General features: G+C 37.2%; 1 protein-coding gene and 1 pseudogene across 2 annotated transcripts in view; both read left to right on the top strand.

The window, feature by feature from the left end:
* Nucleotides 1-17,118, top strand: part of LOC131595240 (uncharacterized) — a 33,900-nt pseudogene extending 16,782 nt beyond the window's left edge.
* LOC131595239 (uncharacterized) overlaps nucleotides 16,277-19,554 on the top strand; it is a 37,494-nt gene continuing 34,216 nt past the window's right edge. Inside the window, exons 1-2 of one of the 2 annotated variants that reach the window (XM_058867543.1) lie at nucleotides 16,277-17,169; nucleotides 17,275-17,322. In XM_058867543.1, the coding sequence (XP_058723526.1) occupies nucleotides 17,167-17,169; nucleotides 17,275-17,322 (51 nt within the window). In that variant the 5' untranslated portion in view covers nucleotides 16,277-17,166. Of the gene's footprint in view, nucleotides 17,323-19,554 lie in introns of both variants that reach the window. The other variant, XM_058867542.1, reaches the window with a different exon arrangement.

The following is a 19,554-nucleotide window of genomic DNA, read 5'->3' as shown; positions in this document are numbered from 1 at the left end:
CGAGATGGAAATGGCGATATGGATGCCTTGTGGGAAATATGTTGAGTGCCGTGGGGACGAAATAAAGTTAACCGATGACTTTTTGTTTGAGAAATGAAATTCACTTTACCGTGAATATCCCGATTTGTAAATGGATATATGGATGCCTTGTGGGAAATGTGCAAAGTGCTGTGGGGACGAAATAAAGTTAACCGATGACTTTTTGTTTAACAAACGAAATTCACTTTACCGTGAATGTCCCGAGATGGAAATGTAGATATGGATGCCTTATGGAAAATGTGTTAAGTGTTGTGGCGATGAAATAAAGTTAAGCGATGACTTTTTGTTTGAGAAATGAAATTCACTTTACCGTGAATGTCCCGAGATGGAAATGGAGATATGGATGCCTTGTGGGAAATGTGTTGAGTGCCGTGGGGACGAAATAAAGTTAACCGATGGCTCTTTTTTTGAGAAATGAAATTCACTGTACTGTGAATGTCCCGAGATGTAAATAGATATATGAATGCCTTGTGGAAAATGTGCCGAGTGTGTGGGGACGAAGTAAAGTTAACCGATGACTTTTTGTTTAAGAAATAAAATTCACTTTACCGTGCATGTCCCGAGATGGAAATGGAGATATGGATGCCTTGTGGAAAATGTGTTAAGTACTGTGGCGATGAAATAAAGTTAACCGGTGACTTTTTGTTTGAGAAACGAAATTCACTTTACCGTGAATGTCCCGAGATTTAAATGGATATATTGATGCCTTGTGGGAAATGTGCCTAGTGCTATGGGGACGAAGTAAAGTTAACCGATGACTTTTTGTTAAAGAAATGAAATTCACTATAAAGTGAATGTCCCGAGATGGAAATGGAGATATGGGTGTCTGTGGAAAATGTGTTAAGTACTGTGGCGATGAAATAAAGTTAACCGATGACTTTTTGTTTGAGAATTGAAATTCACTTTACCGTGAATGTCCCGAGATGGAAATGGAGATATGGATGCCTTGTGGGAAATGTGTTGAGTGTTGTGGGGACGTAAGAAAGTTAACTGATGACTTTTTGTCTAAGAAATGAAATTCACTTTACCGTGAATGTCCCGAGATGGAAATGGGGATATGGATGCCTTGTGGGAAATGTGTTGAGTGCTTTCTGGACGAAATAGAGTTAACCGATGAGAACTCCTATGAATGCGGTGGTGTTTTTTTTGTTCCAGGATAGGATTTGGAAAGTGATTTATGATAAATGAAGGTTTGCGTCTTGTATGATATGATGAATAAAAGAACTACTCTTTTGCTAAAAGTGGCATGATTCAGATATTGGAATAAGAATTCTATGGAAAAGTACGTCTGAATGGGAATGAGATTCAAAGAGTGTTGGAGGGAGACATGGATTATTTTGGTGGAAATGGAAAGGAAAGATGTCATTACATAGTGGTTTGTGGCCCTAAACAGTCTAATGGAAAAGGAGAATTTATTCAGCACACATACTGATATTTGAAATTGTTAAGAAATGTGGTTGGGCCTAACTCAACCCTACAAAACCGGCTTGTAGGGTGAGGATTGCCCCCACTTATAAGGACATGTTTAGGCCATATATTGTCCGATGTGGAACTCTTAACACACCCCCTCACGCCCAGGACTAGACAACTGGAGCGTGGAAATGAACGGTGGATGGCCCGATAGCGGAAACCATAGAAGGTGGCCCACCGGATCTTAAACGAGGCTCTTGATACCATGTTAAGAAGTGTGGTTTGGGCCTAACTCAACCCTACAAAACCGGCTTGTAGGGTGAGGATTGCCCCCACTTATAAGGACATGTTTAGGCCATATATTGTCCGATGTGGAACTCTTAACAGAAATGATTATTATTCAATAATTTTTTAGTCTTTATTCATGTCGAATTACTGATCTCTCCATTGAGGATCAGAATGGCGTTTTAACTACTTTTTAATTATATGATGCATCTTCTGTTTGTTAGTTCTAAAAATAGGGGTTTGTCAATGCTGCAATGTTGATAGGACTAAAAATTGAGTTAACACAATGACTCTGTCAAATGATTTTGTTTTCTAAACAACGATTAGTTGATGATCGTATGATCTAACCCTTGGAATTGTTCTGTGTAAACTGCTGCAGATTTTTACTTTTTTAGATTGTGCTTGGCATATACGTAGACAGAACATAATAGAATGTTTTGTTTTGTTCTCTTTGATCCATACCTCACACCAATCCCTTTAGTGGAATTAAAACGTAGCACTTTTAAACTTCATTTCCCATTCTATTTTAAAGTATAAAAGATAAAAAAAATAGATGTTCCAGCCTTGTTTAACACTTATCAAATGCTACCTTAAAGTTCCATTGGTTAAACCACACTTATGCTGGAAATGTTGTGCAACTTCTGAAAATGAATTGGTAGGGTTTTATGGATGCTGATTGCTTTTTGTGTTTCTGTTAATTGTTGAACTTCTGAAAAGAAAAGTGTTTCTTTGTCGGATACCGAAGCGACACTACACTTGTGATTAAGTTCAATGGTGTCCTGTCTCGTGTCCGTGCTAGCAATCATAATTTTGTTTTGATAATTTTTTTATTTGAGTGTTTGGTAAGACGCCAAAATGCCTTATTGGCGGCATTCTGAATCGCACAAGTATAGGAATCAATTAGTTATTTGCTTAACTTTGCAGTATTGCTTGGGCTATAACTTATAAGTTGGTTTACAGTTTAACGAAACTTGAATCAGGAACGAGATTTATGACTTTTTTGTTTAAGAAATGAAATTCACTTTACCGTGGATGCACCGAGATGGAAATGGAGATATGGGTGCCTTGTGGGAAATGTGTTGAGTGCTGTGGGGACGAAATAATGTTAACCGATGACTTTTTGTTTAAGAAATGAAATTCACGTTACCGTGAATGTCTCGAGATGGAAATGGAGATATGGGTGCCTTGTGGGAAATGTGTTGAGTGTTGTGGGGACGAAATAACGTTAATCGATGACTTTTTGTTTAAGAAATGAAATTCACTTTACCGTGAATGTCTCGAGATGGAAATGGAGATATGGATGCCTTGTGGGAAATGTGTTGAGTGCTGTGGGGACGAAATAAAGTTAACCGATGACTTTTTGTTAAATAAATGAAATTCACTTTATCGTGAATGTCCCGAAATGGAAATGGAGATATGGAAGCCTTGTGGGAAATGTGTTGAGTGCTGTGGGACGAAATAAAGTTAACCGGTGACTTTTTGTTTATGAAATGAAATTCACTTTACTGTGAATGTCCCGAGATGGTAATGGAGATATGGATGCCTTTTGGGGAAAGGTTTTGAGTGCCGTGGGGACGAAATAAAGGTGACTAATGAAAATTCCTTTAAAAGCAGTGGTAGTTTTTTTGATTGAGGATAGGATTTGGAAAATAATTTATGGTAAACGAAATTTTGCACCTTGTATGATGCATAAAATTACAAATCTATAGCTGAAAGGTGCATGATTCAGATATTGGAATAAGAAAATTACAAATCTATTACTGAAAGTGGCATGATTCGAATATTGGAAGAAGAATTCTATGAAAAAGTACGTCAGAATGAGAATCAAAGACTGTTGGATGGAGACATGGATTATTTTGGTGAAAATGAAAAGGAAAGATGTCATTACATAGTGGTTTGTGGCACCAGACAGAGTCAAATGGTAAAGGAGGATCTAGTCAGCAAAGATACTGATATTTGCCAAATTATTATTCAATAATTTTTTAGTCTTTATTCATGTCAAAATACTGATCTCTCCATTGTGTCGGTATATTCCATAGGGTTATTTCTTAATACATCTTTGGGATGGATTGCTGATTACATTTTTAGAATGCTACCTTAGCGTTCCTTTGGGTAAATCACACTTATGTTGGAAATGGCTTGTGCAACCTTCAATGGTGTTTATTTCCCCACATTGTTGGCCATCAAGTGGAATCAGTATTGTCGATGGCAGATGGCTGAGCCAAAGTCCCGGCATACCGGCCACTTTGCGGGGTCGTTATAGTGGATAATGGCAGAAAAACCTGCAATATGACTGATTTTACCATTGTGGTGAGCCTGCAAACCGCCATGTATATCCACCAAAGAGGCCATGGCGCCTCTATTTGCTATTTGATAACACTGGCTGGAGTCTACTACTTAGAGCTATATAATCATCCATGGTTGTCAATTTCTGTATCATATTACTTTGCAATAGTAGGTATCAAAGTTGAGTTAACTCAAAAAGTTGCTTTTGTAGTAGACTTGGATAGACGCGCATAGAGTCCCCAGTATGAGTGCAAATTGTACAATACAATGTCAGTAGCAATGTTTTTTAAAATCCCTATGATAAGAGCAACAGTTGAATGATTTGTGGCTGCAGTAGTAACCTAGTTATAGCACGACTCCATAGATGCATTTAGCATTTTAATGTGAACTCATCTATAAACAAGGGGAACGTTGTTGTGTCGAGTCTCAACCTTGCAGCTTTTGCAAGTCTGCAATGAATCAATACGCCAACAAGGTGAGTGATCCTAACTCTGATGAGCTGATTCCAGCTTTGACAAGGAGACCCAGTCCCACCCAGTGTTATCAAACAGCGGCGTGATGGCCGCTATGGCAGATATACCTGGCTCTTTTCGGGCTCTCCACAATGGTATATAACATCCGATATTGTGGGTTTTTCCGTCATAATCAGCTATAACGGCGCTGCAAAGCGGCCGGTACGGCGGGATTTTGGCTCTCCGCCATCGACAATACGTCCCACCATCATTCACTCTTCTGGAATTTTCTTTCCCATGTTTTAGTCCAGCCTGGAACTTGAAGTCAATTTTTATTACACTTTCACTTTTCTGCCATAATTAATCATTTCAGTATTCCTTGTTTTGATGCCTATTAGAGTTATATCTTAGAATATGAATAATCAGCACTATAGAATAATTAAGTCCAGCCTTAATTTAATAGAATAAGAAAAGTCTTCCTTAATTGTAGAGCTTGAATGATTCAACTCTTGAATGTTCATCTCCTCTTGTATAAATAGAGCATAATGCTCCTTTCCAATTCAACAATAACAGAATCTGTTTCTCTCTTTTCTCTTTTAGCTTTTTCTCTCTTCTCTCTCATATCTCACTCTAATATGGTATCATAGAGCTTCGGTTCTATCCATGGCAGCGATTCCAGTAACTACAGCTCCGGCCACCCCAACATCTATGTCCTTCCAACTCAAAATCACAGAAAAACTTGATGAGAAGAATTTCCTACTTTGGCGCCAACAAGTAGATCCTTTCGTTAACGCGAACAATCTTCAAAACTACCTTTACCTTCGTGACATACCGAATCGATACCTGACTGATGAAGATCGTGCCGCTGCTCGTGAGAACCCTGCGTATCGCACCTGGATTACGCAAGATCAGTGGCTTATGACGTGGCTTCAATCCACGCTTTCACCTTCGATTCTTTCACGTGTTCTTGGATGCGTTCATTCCTACGAGCTCTGGGAACGTATTCTTGCGCATTTTCAAAAGCTTACACGTGCGAAAGCAAGACAACTACGAGCGGAACTCAGATCTACAACACTTGAAGACAAATCTGTTGGTGATTATCTGGTTCGCATCAAAGCTCTTGTTGACGCGCTTGCTTCAGTAGGAGATCCAGTTCCAGATCAGCAGCACATTGATGTGATTCTTGAAGGTCTTCCTCAAGACTTTGCCTCTGTTATTTCAGTTATTGAAAGTAAGTTTGATTCAGTAGAACTTGAAGAAGTTGAAGCTCTTCTTCTTGCTCATGAGATGAGATTCAACAAGTATAAGAAACACTCACAAATGGAGGTGGCTGCCTCAGTGAATCTCACTCAAGCCAATTCTCAACCTGAAACTGATAACTCGAATAACAAGAACAATGAACAAGCTGTGAATTCAACCTTTAATCCAACCTATTCAAGAGGAGGCCGTGCAGCTGGCCGTGGTGGTGGACGCGGCCGTGGGAGAGGTAGGTTCAGCAACATTCAATGTCAAGTTTGCTTCAAATATGGTCATCTTGCTGCTAACTGCTACCATAGGTTCAATCAACAATTTCAACCTAACATACCTGCTGATTTTCAAACAATGAACCTACAAAATTTCTATCCGTATCAACCAATTGGTGGACCTCAGTTTGCTCAGCCCATGGTTAACACTCGGTCACGCCCAAGCTATCAACCAAGACTTGCCCCTCTCCCTGTTCCTCAGTCACAGATCACTCCCAATGCTATGATTGCTAACACAACTTCAGTTCCAAGCAGTGCCTGGTTCCCAGACTCAGGAGCTTCTTATCATGTTACCAATGCCTCTCAAAACATACAGCAAACCACACCTTTTGAAGGTCCTGATCAGATCTTCATTGGTAACGGTCAAGGTTTGCACATTCACTCTTCAGGCTCTTCTTATTTTCCTTCTCATTCTAAACCTAACACTCCATTAGCTCTTCATAATTTACTGCTTGTTCCTTCTATTACAAAGAACCTGATAAGTGTCAGCAAATTCTGTCTTGATAATAGAGTTTTCTTTGAGTTTCATGCTGATATGTGCTATGTCAAATCTCAGGCTACCAATGAAATTCTGCTCCAAGGTCGTGTAGGAAGTGATGGCCTGTACCAATTTTCTCATCTTCAGCTTCTTAAGTCTCCTTCAACAAGTCAAGTCTCATGTCTCACCTTAGACTCTAATGCTCATGTTTCAAGATCTGATTCCAGCAGTAGTGATAGGGTTTCAGTTTCTAATCAAAATGTATCAGCTAATAACTCATATAATTCTCAACATATTTGGCATTTACGCCTTGGTCATCCAAATTCTAATACTATGAGACTTGTTCTAGCTCAATGTAATATTCCTTATTCTAATAAAGCTGAATCTATCTTTTGTTCTGCCTGCTGTATGGGAAAGGCACATAGGCTGCACTCCCCTCAGTCACAAACTCAATATCACTCCCCTCTTGAATTAATTTTCAGTGACCTATGGGGTCCTGCCCCAGTCAAATCCTCCCAAAACTTTACCTACTACATCACCTTTGTTGATGCATACACCAGATTTACTTGGATCTATTTGCTCAAAAATAAATCTGAAGCCTTAACTATCTTTAAACAATTCAAGGTCATGGCTGAATTACAATTTGGATTTCCTATTAAATCTGTCCAAACTGATTGGGGTGGTGAATTTCGCCCATTTACAAAGTTTCTTTCTGATCTTGGCATTATTCATCGCCTAGTTTGCCCTCACACTCATCACCAAAATGGTGTAGTGGAGAGGAAGCATAGACACGTTGTTGATCTTGGTTTAACCCTCTTGAGTCATGCCTCTTTACCTCTCAAATTTTGGGATCATGCCTTTTTAACCGCTGTCTACCTAATAAATAGGTTACCAACCATGTCTCTCAATCAACATATACCATATGCTGTCCTTTTCAATCAAAATCCTGACTATAAATTCCTTAAAGTCTTTGGGTGTGCTTGTTTTCCTCTCCTTCGCCCATACAACTCTCAAAAATTTGACTTTAGATCCCACGAGTGCCTTTTTCTAGGGTACTCTACAGCTCACAAAGGTTACAAATGTCTCTCTCCAAGTGGTAGAATATTCATCTCTAAAGATGTTCTTTTCAACGAGTCCAAATTTCCTTACAATGATCTTTTTTCCTCTAATGTTTCTCTCCCCTCATCAACCATTCCATCCTCCTCCTCATCTAAAGTAACCCTTAACACACAAGCTCTCCCTCATGTTTTTCCCGTTCCTACTGCTTCCACTACCTCACACTCCTCTTCTTCTTCTCAATCCAATTCCAGCCCCACACCTACTGTCTCACACTCCTCTTCTTCTTCCCAATCCAATTCCAGCCCCACACCTACTGCCTCTGGGTCAGCAACCCCTATAACACAAACAGCCAGCACTAATCCTACTCCTTCACCCTCTTCAAATGCCAACAATCAGCCTACTACTACCACTTCACTATCCTCCTCCTCTATTTATGCTCCTAGGGATCCTAACCTTCAGCCTCTCCCCACCAATACTCATCCTATGACTACTAGAACTAAATCTGGTGTACCCTTACCTCGTCTAAATCCTTCCATTTTTCTTGTCAATTCTGAGCCTAAGAGTGTTAAAACTGCTCTCCAAGATCCTAAGTGGTTTGCTGCTATGCAAGAGGAGTATGGTGCCTTGATAAGGAACAACACTTGGTCTTTGGTACCACTGCCTGCTAACAGGAAAGCAATAGGCTGCAAGTGGGTTTTTCGTGTAAAGGAAAATGCTGATGGGACAGTAAATAAGTACAAAGCTAGGCTTGTTGCTAAGGGGTTCCATCAATTCCATGGATTTGACTTTAATGAAACTTTCTCCCCTGTTATTAAACCGGTCACAATTAGAATTATTTTGACTCTTGCTCTAACTTACAAATGGCCTTTGCAGCAGTTGGACATAAACAATGCCTTTTTGAATGGCATTCTTGAAGAGGAGGTCTATATGATGCAACCCCCTGGATTTACTGCCCCTAATTCATCTCTGGTTTGTCACTTGCACAAGGCCTTGTATGGCCTAAAACAAGCCCCGAGGCAATGGTTTGAAAGACTCAAAACCACTCTTTTATCCTTTGGCTTTCTAAACAGCAAGTGTGATACTTCACTTTTCATCTACAAGCATCACAATGCTGTCATATAATCATCACAGGAAACTCCCCTCCTCTCATCAAGCAAGTTACTCAACAATTAAATCATGTGTTTGCTCTCAAACAACTTGGTGACTTGGATTATTTTCTGGGCCTTGAGGTGAAGAAATTGTCCAATGGAAATCTCCTTCTCACTCAATCTAAGTACCTAAGGGACTTGCTAATCAAAACTGATATGGAGAATTCCAATCCAGTTGCTACTCCTATGGCATCCTCCACCAAACTCATCAAAACAGGGTCTGCTGCCTTGTCTGATGCCTCCCACTACCGGTCCATTGTAGGGGCCCTGCAGTATGCAACAATTACACGGCCAGAAATCTGCTATGCTGTTAACAAAGTATGTCAATTCATGGCACACCCCTTGGAGTCCCATTGGCTAGCTGTCAAGCGTATTCTGCGCTACCTAAAAGGAACTATCAGCTCTGGTTTATTGTTCACTCCTGCCTCCACTATTCCGTTCTCTCTGCAAGCCTACTGTGATGCTGACTGGGCTGCTGACCCAGATGATAGAAGATCCACCTCTGGGTCAGCTGTGTACTTAGGCCCTAATTTGATCTCTTGGTGGTCCAAAAAGCAAACTGTTGTTGCTCGTTCTAGTGCTGAGGCAGAGTATCGCAGCTTGGCTCACACCACAGCTGAAGTTTTATGGGTTCAAACTTTGCTAGCTGAACTAAAAATTCCCTTGACAACTCCAACCATCTATTGTGACAACCAGAGCACAGTTGCTATGGCTCATAACCCTGTTCTTCATGCAAGAACAAAGCATATGGAAATTGACCTCTTTTTTGTAAGAGAAAAGGTGATTAATAAGTCTCTCACTGTCTGCCACATTCCTGGTGTTGACCAGAAGGCTGACATCCTCACCAAGCCTCTCTCATGTTCAAGATTTATGGAGCTCAGCAGCAAGCTCAACCTGTCTGCCTCAAGTCAGCCTTTGCAGCCACCTTGAGCTTGTGGGGGAGTATTAGAGTTATATCTTAGAATATGAATAATCAGCACTATAGAATAATTAAGTCCAGCCTTAATTTAATAGAATAAGAAAAGTCTTCCTTAATTGTAGAGCTTGAATGATTCAACTCTTGAATGTTCATCTCCTCTTGTATAAATAGAGCATAATGCTCCTTTCCAATTCAACAATAACAGAATCTGTTTCTCTCTTTTCTCTTTTAGCTTTTTCTCTCTTCTCTCTCATATCTCACTCTAATTATCTCGATGGATGATAAATTCAAATGTGATGTTAAATGTCATGGGGATTGGGAAGGCATTGTGGTAATATTCTGGACTGTCTGATGATGCAGGTTGCTGTACTAGAGGAGCAGAAAAATGAGGCTACAGAAATTGACGAAGTTGCTGAAAAGGTAGAAGATGAATCTAATCCAGTAGTGGCCGATTCAAGTGCAGCAGAACCAACTAGCAAGAATGATATTTTGGATGAAAAACCTGATATACATGACGTCCCAATGGAAGAAAGCGAGGTAATCCCTTGCTAATATCTTCACTTCTATCTGCATACCATTGTATTTTTCTAGAATTTAATAACTGCAGTTCACATTCTATACAATGCGCACATAGATAGATAGATAGAAGGGAGATGTTTTTGCGTTGTAGTTAGGACATGTGTTAATGAGTTGGATAGAAAAATGATATGTGATAGAATATCATGGCATTGTCTGATGACTTGAGGATCATTTGATTAAGACCTTAGTTTATCTTTTACCTCTTTGTTTTTGTTTCAACTTGATAAAAATCTAGAAGAAAAACGGAATGGGCAAGTTTTAGAGTTCAAATAAGCATTGCATTACCCAATTTGAAAATTTGTAGTTTGGAATTATTATCATGTAAATAGTAACTACATGTCTCCTCATTCTAAGTGATTCAGACTATATATTAGAGGCCAATAATGCAAAGTGAACTCAAGTGGCACTAAGACATGCACAGAGTTGCCTCCTCATTCTAAGTGATTCAGACTATATATTGGCATGATGGAAGTGACTTTTCACCCTGGCTAGATGGTTCACTCCCTGGCTGGTTTAGGTTGGATTATTGTGGTGGCATATGCCAGTTGTATGTTATTATTATGCAGTGTCCTTGCTGGTGTAATCAGAATATGTAATGCAAGAACATATATACATTTTCCCAATCATTGGACATAATTTTTTTCCTAGGCAGAATATTCTGGAGTGCAAAATCATTTGTAGGTGAAAATCAATAACCTCACTGAGATTCTGCTATTGGTGTCTTATAGTTGTGCTCTTTGAATTATGCTTAATACTAAGAGATGCAAAAGTATGATATGGATAAATTGAGAAAAAAATTCTTTAGAGCAGAAGCAGCTCCACGTGAGAAGGGAATTATTTCCATTTGGAAGCATAAAAGGTAATTATGTAGAAAAAAACTGCATTTTTGCACAACAGTTAGTTACTATAGATTTTTGTACAACAGGCAGTTACTATATATTTCTGTACAACAGGTAGTTACTATATATTTCTGTAGCTCAAATATAATAGTCATGAGCCCTCTTTTTGTATGAGTCATTGTATGGACGATGCCCAATAGCATTTGGGGACCTTTTGCCTGCATCATTATTTGCTGACTTGACTGCAACCTTATCCTCAAGGTTGAGATGAGGATATGTCTATCCAAAGTCATCAGCATTCGCCCATGTGATTTTGGTGTTATGAAGTCCTATCCAATGAATCAAGGGTTGGAGATCAGTATTCTCCCATGTTATTGTGGTGTTAGGAAGTCCTATAAAATAAATCAAGGGTTGGAGATCTCTGGTTGTCTTCATAGTGCGGGAGCCACTACTGGATAGCAAATGTGTTATGGTGAGAGTTTGTGAAGGTGGTTTGGCCATGGAAGGGGTGCAACTTAGATATGCGGAAGACCAGATAGATTTTCACATGTGTAGGGAGAGCAAGTTCATAAGCAATTGTTACAATGGTGTGAAGGATTTGAAAGGGTCAGAAGTATCAGATAGATTTTCACACGTGTGAGGATTTGATTGTAAGGATATGTTATTACCAAAATTATGACAATTGGAAAATGTGAAGCCAAATTTTAAGGAAGTCAAATACAAAACAACAAAGGAAACTCTCAAGGATCCGGTTGGTAACCTCTATTTCATCACTTGTCTCTAGGTTATAAGAGCTACTCAATGAAAGATAGTTCTATAAGACGAAATAACTCCGACATATTTGCTAACAAAACACTTTCTCCACCACTTATAATGATCATAGGCTTATCATGGACACAATATATCTTATTAAGGAAAATGTGAGCTAGAGACAAAGTTGTAAACTATATAATGATAGCAACAAAATATGCAAACTTAGCGATCTCATGAAGAGAAAAGTTGCTCATGTGGGTGAAAGTAAGATCTCAGTTGTATTTTGGAGTATGTCGGCATCCTTTAAATTTGGTTCGGCGTCAAAAGGGATATCTATGAATACTCTAACGCTTAAGTTAGATAATGAGAGGTATTTTTAGGGTAAAAGTGTTTTTTTCCAGATTTGACGTCTTATTTTCCTTTTTTATAGTAGGTTATACGATTTTGAAAATCTAGAACCTTCTATGTTGGATATTTGTCTAAATATCATTTATTATGTGATTTGATGGTCCTCCTTTTATCAATTTTGTTTACTACATGTTCTCCATGCTTGTTTCCGAGGTGTTATGACTTTTTGTTTAATAAATGAAATTCACTTTACCGTGAATGTCCCGATATGGAAATGGAGATATGGATGCCTTGTGGGAAATGTGAAATTCACTTTACAGTGTGAATGTCCCGATAAGGAAATGGAGATATGGATGCCTTGTGGGAAATGTGAAATTCACTTTACAGTGTGATTGTCCCGAGATGGAAATGGATATATGGATGCCTTGTGGGAAACGTGAAATTCACTTTACCGTGAATTTCTCGAGATGGAAATGGAGATATGGATGCCTTGTGGGAAACATGAAATTCACTTTACCGTGATTGTCCCGAGATGGAAATGGAGATATGGATGCCTTTGGGAAACGTGAAATTCACTTTACCGTGTGATTGTCCCGAGATGGAAATGGAGATATGGATGCCTTGTGGGAAACGTGAAATTCACTTTACCGTGAATGTCCCGAGTTGGAAATGGAGATATGGAGGCCTTGTGGGAAACGTGAAATTCACTTTACCGTGAATGTCCCGAGATAGAAATGAAGATATGGATGCCTTTTGGGAAACGTGAAATTCACACCGTGTGATTGTCCCGAGATGGAAATGGAGATATGGATGCCTTGTGGGAAACGTGAAATTCACTTTACCGTGATTGTCCCGAGATGGAAATGGAGATATGGATACCATGTGGGAAATGTGAAATTCACTTTACCGTGAATGTCCCGAGACGGAAATGGAGATATGGATGCCTTGTGGGAAATGTGTTGAGTGCTGTTGGGACGAAATAGAGTTAACCGATGAGAACTCCAATAAAAGCGGTGGTGGTTTATTTATTTGAGGATAGGATTTGGAAAGTGATATATGATAAGTGAAAGTTTGCGTCTTGTATGATTATGATGAGTAAAAGAACAACTCTTTTGCTAAAAGTGGCATGATTCAGATATTGGAATAAGAATTCTATGAAAAAGTATGTCAGAATGAGAATCAAAGAGTGTTGGAGGGAGACAAGGATTATTTTGGTGGAAATGGAAAGGAAAGATGTCATTACATAGTGGTTTGTGGCCCTAAACAGTCTAATGGAAAAGGAGGATTTATTCAGCAAAGATACTGATATTTGAAATAATAATTATTCAATAATTTTTTAGTCTTTGTTCATGTCGAAGTACTGATCTCTCCATTGTGTCGGTATATTCCATAGGGTTATTTCTTAATACATCTCTGGAATGGATTGCTTATTTCGTTTTCAAAATATTGGATATTATCATTTCATTTCCTAAGAATTTTTTAGTATTATTGATTGATACACGTAGACAGAACCTAGTAGAATGTTTTGTTTTGTTCTCTTTGATCCATACCTCACCAATCCATTTAGTGGAATCTATTTTATAGTATAAAACATAAAAAAATAGACGTTCCAGCCTTGTTTAACACATATCAAATGCTACCTTAATGTTTTCATCGAGCTGGACCTTGGACAGTTTTCTCAGATTTCTGGGATCCGGAAGGGGATTTTGAAGGTCAGAAAGCCAATTCTCTGCTGCGAGCTGCTCACAACTGGATTAGGCAGTTGCAAGTTTGCCATCCTGATTTCAAATACTTTACTACCCATTATGCATATTTGTAGATGAGCAGAGTTTTATTTAATAAACTGAAGCAGGCAAGTCCCAGGTTTTGAAGTCTCACCCGGTAAACCGCTATTTTCTTTGCAAGGACCACTTTAAAGTGTTCTCATAAAACCAAATTAAAAGAGTCTACTCTTCGGTTTTCAGAAAATGCAAGGTTATTTGACAAACAGTTTCTGCTTTTCTTTAGAAAAAGTGAAATTGTCTCTGGAAAATGTATATTTCACATGTCACTTTGTGCCTAGTTTTGTATAGACAATGAGCAACATTCTAATTTTCAGTTTTGCTCATCCTTATTGTGAGAAGTATTTATCCTACAGAATTGAATTCCAGTACTACTGGTTTATTCCTGATAGGCTAAATCAATGGATATTGAATTATTAGAATATTCTGATTGTTTCTATTTTACAATCAGCAGTAATTAATACTGCTATTCATTTGGTTAGAATAGAAAGTGACAATTAAGGTAAAATCTTCTTTGAAAATATTTGCTAGTGATTGCTCCTATATTATGATGCATAGTTATGATAATCAATTTGGTTTTATGTCTGAAAGGTCGAAAATGAAAATGATTTATCTAATGCGACATGTAGTGGAGAGGTATCATATGGATTAACAAGATTTGCTCTTAGTTTTCATTGACTTGGAGAAAGTGCAATGTTTAGAGAGATTTTGTTGAAAATCTTGGAGAAGAAAGCAGTTAGAACTGTCTATATTTGAGATATCCAAAAATTTATGTGGGGTCTCGACTAGTGCGAGGACACATAGCGGAGAGAATCAACCATAAGTCCTTAGTTTGTTACTTTAGTTTTGGATGCATTTAACAAACACATCTTAGAGCTAGCATTGAGATATATATTTTTTTGCAGATAATATAATTTTACTTGAAGGGTCGATGGAGGAATTAAATGAGAAGTTTGAAACTTTGAGATTAGCCTTAGAAGTGTATGACTTTCGTATAAGCATAAATAGGACGAACTATACGTATCGTAAGTTTAACAAAGAGAGAAATGTTTCTAGTGTAGAGTTGAAAGTTGGAAATGATATCATATCAATGGTCTGGTTATGGTTTAAATATTTTGGATATATGGTAAAAAACGATGGAGTAATAAAATGAGATGTAAAGCATCAAATTCAAGTTGCATTGTTAGAATGGAGGAGAATTTCATGCATTTTATGTGACACGAAAGTACTATTCAAATTGAAGAGAAAATTTTATTTGACTATCGTTAGACAAGCGATGATGTATGAGAAGAAATGTTGGGCGATAAAGAACTAATATAAAAATAAAATAAATGTATTAGATATTAGGATATTGTGTTGCATGTGGTAAACTATACGAGATAAAAAGAGGATTTTAGGCTAAGATCTATGGTAAAAAAATGGTGGAAAATAGATTTAGGTGATTTTGATATATATATATATATATATATATATATATATATATATATATATATATATATATATATATATATATATATATATATATATATATATATATATATATATATATATATATATATATATATATATATATATATATATATATGACATGTAATTCGGTTGTAAAGAGAGTAGATAAGATATAAGGTAGTCAAATAACTGGTAGACGAAGACGTAGAAAAATTATTAGAAAAAATCTTGAGATTATCTAGTTAGATAAAAATATATTGTTATATATAATATTATGGTATAGTTTGATCCCAAGTGCACTTAGTTGGATAAGACTTTTGAACAATGATATAAAATGAATTAGGACATCCAATTAAAATATTTTATTTATTTATGAATCATTTTATTTAAAAAATGTTCAACATTCAATTTTTTTATGTGAGATTCACCCTCACACTTGACATAGTACTCCACTACTTTAAAAGTACATAATGTAGAGATCTAATTTAAAATGTGAGATTCACCCTCAGACTTGATATAGTACTCCACTAACTTAAAAGTACATAATGTAGAGATCATATTTAAAATGTGTGATTCACCCTCAGACTTGATACAGTACTCCACTATTTTAAAGTATATAATGTAGAGAACATATATTTAGGGATAGATTAAAGATGAAGTCATGCATACTAAGAATTGCTCAAGCATACTGTTGGATTTGTACTTCTCACCGTCAAATTTCTCTGGGGCAATGATAGAAAGGTTTGGAATTGTTAACAATTTTGTTCTTTCTTCAGGCAAGGTTTCTATTATTTCTCATTTATGTTGGTTTTTCACTAATTGGTTCTTTTGTGCGATTAACACAAGATTGAGATTACAATCTCGTGTTGTACAAAACCAGGGTCGAGATTGAAAAAAACACAGGTATTCATAAAATTAATATTATTTTAAATGTCTCTTTTAATCAAACCTAATTTTGATTTTCCATTTTTATATTTATATGAGAGATCTCGTTAGAATGCTAATCTTCTGGCTAGTTTTCTATTATCTTTCACTTGATCTTATATTTTTCAGCAATCTATTCTATTTTAGGATGACCGCCGCGACATTGAGATTATGACTGAAGTCTCTCATGTGGTACAAAACCAATGTGGAAGTTGAGTAGAGAATAGGTAGTCATAAAAATGATATTTATTTAAATGTCTCTTCAGATCTAACCTAATTTTGATTCATAATTTGTATTTCTTATAAGAGACTTCTTGTTACAATGCTAATAAAAATTTGTCGTTCCTGTTGGTACCAAGGGCTTGCAATATGTAGAATTTAGTAATCTTTGTTTAAAGCATTTGTATTATGCAGAAAATGCTACTACGGATGGAAAAATCTAGGTCGTAGAAACAATATGTTATGATGATTGAGGTATTGTTTTTCCTTTCAGTAGTAACTATAGTTATATTAACCTTATTATCATTGTTGATAAGATTTATCTTATATCAATGGGAACCTATACTGATAATTTAGTTGGTCGTTATTGTTTCGAGTACAAATAGTTCAGTCATAGTGATCACTTAATAATATTTATATCTATAATAATTCTATCTGATCATTTGCACATATGACAATTTATATTCTTGCCAATAGACTTTACAATATCAATTTTAATAGATTATTGACATTAAGGAGTTCGGACCCGACTGGGGCGGTCTTTGACCCGTTACGGACCGGCAACGGTTTTCACCGGACCGGTGAGAAAGTGGAAAAAGAAATGGGTTCACGTTTCACCATCTTCCGCTTCTAATTCCAACAACAACACCAATCACAATCACGGTTCTTCTAACAATGGTAATAATAACGGTTCTCATCTTCTTCTTTATAAGTGGACCCATATTACTCAAAAGCCAGAACACCGACAATAATGGAACTAATGGGAAAGTTAAGGACGCGCAGATTGAACCGGTGGAAGAGCCTCCCTGGAGGAAATTTAACTATGTTCCGGTAATTTCTTTACGATGCAATTCTTTTGTTTTCTTGATTGGTTTAAGGTTTTATTGGATGAAGATGAATTGATGCTGATTGTTTTTTGCGTTTCTGTTAATTGTTGCACTTCTGAAAAAAAACGTGTCTTTGTCGGATACGGAAGCAACACTACACTTGTGATTAAGTTCAATGGTATCATGTCTGGTGTCCGAGCTAGCAATCTTAAATTTGTTTTGATAATTTTTATATTTGAGTGTTGGTAAGATAGCAAAATCCCTTTTTGCGGCTTTCTGAATTGCACAAGTATAGGAGCCAATTAATTATCTTCTTAACTTTTCAGTATTGCTTGGGCTATAACTTATAAGTTGGGTTACAGTTTAGCGAAACCTGAATCAGGAACGCGATTTATGACTTTTTGTTTAATAAATGAAATTCACTTTACCGTGAATGTCCCGTCCCGATATAGAAATGGAGATATGGATGCCTTGTGGGAAATGTGAAATTCACTTTACAGTGTGAATGTCCCGATATGGAAATGGAGATATGGATGCCTTGTGGTTAAATGTGAAATTCACTTTACGGTGTGATTGTCCTGAGATGGAAATGGAGATATGGATGCCTTGTGGGAAACGTGAAATTCACTTTACCGTGAATGTCCCGGGATGGAAATGGAGATATGGATGCCTTGTGGGAAACGTGAAATTCACTTTACCGTGTGATTGTCCCGAGATGGAAATGGAGATATGAATACCTTGTGGGAAACGTGAAATTCACCTTACCGTGATTGTCCCGAGAAGGAAATGGAGATATGGATGCCTTGTGGGAAATGTGTTAAATACTGTGAGGACGAAATAAAGTTAACGGATGATTTTTTGTTTAAGAAATGAAATTCACTTTACAGTGAATGTCCCGAGATGGAAATGGAGATATGGATGTCTTGTGAGAAAACGTGAAATTCACTTTACCGTGATTGTCCCGAGATTGAAATGGAGATATGGATGCCTTGTGGGAAACGTGAAATTCACTTTACCGTGTGATTGTCCCGAGATGGAAATGGAGATATGGATGCCTTGTGGGAAACATAAAATTCACTTTACCGTGAATGTACCGAGATGGAAATGTTGATTTGGATGCTTTGTGGGAAATGTGTTGAGTGCTGTGGGGATGAAATTTAAATTTAACCGATGCCTTTTTGTTTAAGAAATGAAATTCACTTGACCGTGAATGTCCCGAGATGGAAATGGAGATATTGATGCCTTGTCGGAAATGTGTTGAGTGATGTGGGGACGAAATATAGTTAACCAATGACTTTTTGTTTAAGAAATGAAATTCACTTTACCGTGAATGTCCCGAGATGGAAATGGAGATATGGAAGCCTTGTGGGAATTGTGGTTTGTGTTGTGGGGACGAAATAAAGTTAACCTATGACTTTTTGTTTAAAAAATAAAATTCACTTTACTGTGAATGTCCCGAGATGGTAATGAAGATATGCCTTTTGTGGGAAAGGTGTTGAGTGCCGTGGGTACGAAATAAAGGTGACTAATGAGAATTCCTATAAAAGCGGTGGTAATTTTTTGATCGAGGATAGGATTTGGAAAATAATTTATGGTAAACGAAAATTGGCAGCTTGTATGATGCATAGAATTACAAATCTATTGCTGAAAGTGGCATGATTCAGATATTGGAATAAGAAAATTTCAAATCTATTGCTGAAATTGGCATGATTCAGATATTGGAATAAGAATTCTAATAAAAAGTACGTCACAATGAGTATAAAAGAGTGTTGGAGGAAGAGATGGATTATTTTGGTGAAAATAAAAAGAAAAGATGTCATTACATAGTGGTCATTGGCCCGTGTATGTACCGAGATGGAAATGGAGATATGCATGCTTTGTGGGAAATGTGTTGAGTGCTGTGGGGATGAAATATAAATTTAACCGATGCCTTTTTGTTTAAGAAATGAAATTCACTTTACAGTGAATTTCCCGAGATGGAAATGGAGATATTGATGCTTTGTCAGAAATGTGTTGAGTGATGTGGGGACGAAATATAGTTAACCGATGACTTTTTGTTTAAGAAATGAAATTCACTTTACCGTGAATGTACCGAGATGGAAATGGAGATATGGAAGCCTTGTGGGAATTGTGGTTTTGCTGTGGGGACGAAATGACTTTTTGTTTAAAAAATGAAATTCACTTTACTGTGAATGTCCCGAGATGGTAATGAAGATATGAATGCCTTTTGTGGGAA

This window comes from Vicia villosa, linkage group LG4 (assembly GCF_029867415.1).
Source record: "Vicia villosa cultivar HV-30 ecotype Madison, WI linkage group LG4, Vvil1.0, whole genome shotgun sequence".
NCBI classification, from domain to species: Eukaryota; Viridiplantae; Streptophyta; class Magnoliopsida; order Fabales; family Fabaceae; genus Vicia; species Vicia villosa.
The sequence above is the reverse complement of the archived record's forward strand: the minus strand, read 5'-3'. Positions and strand labels throughout refer to the sequence as shown.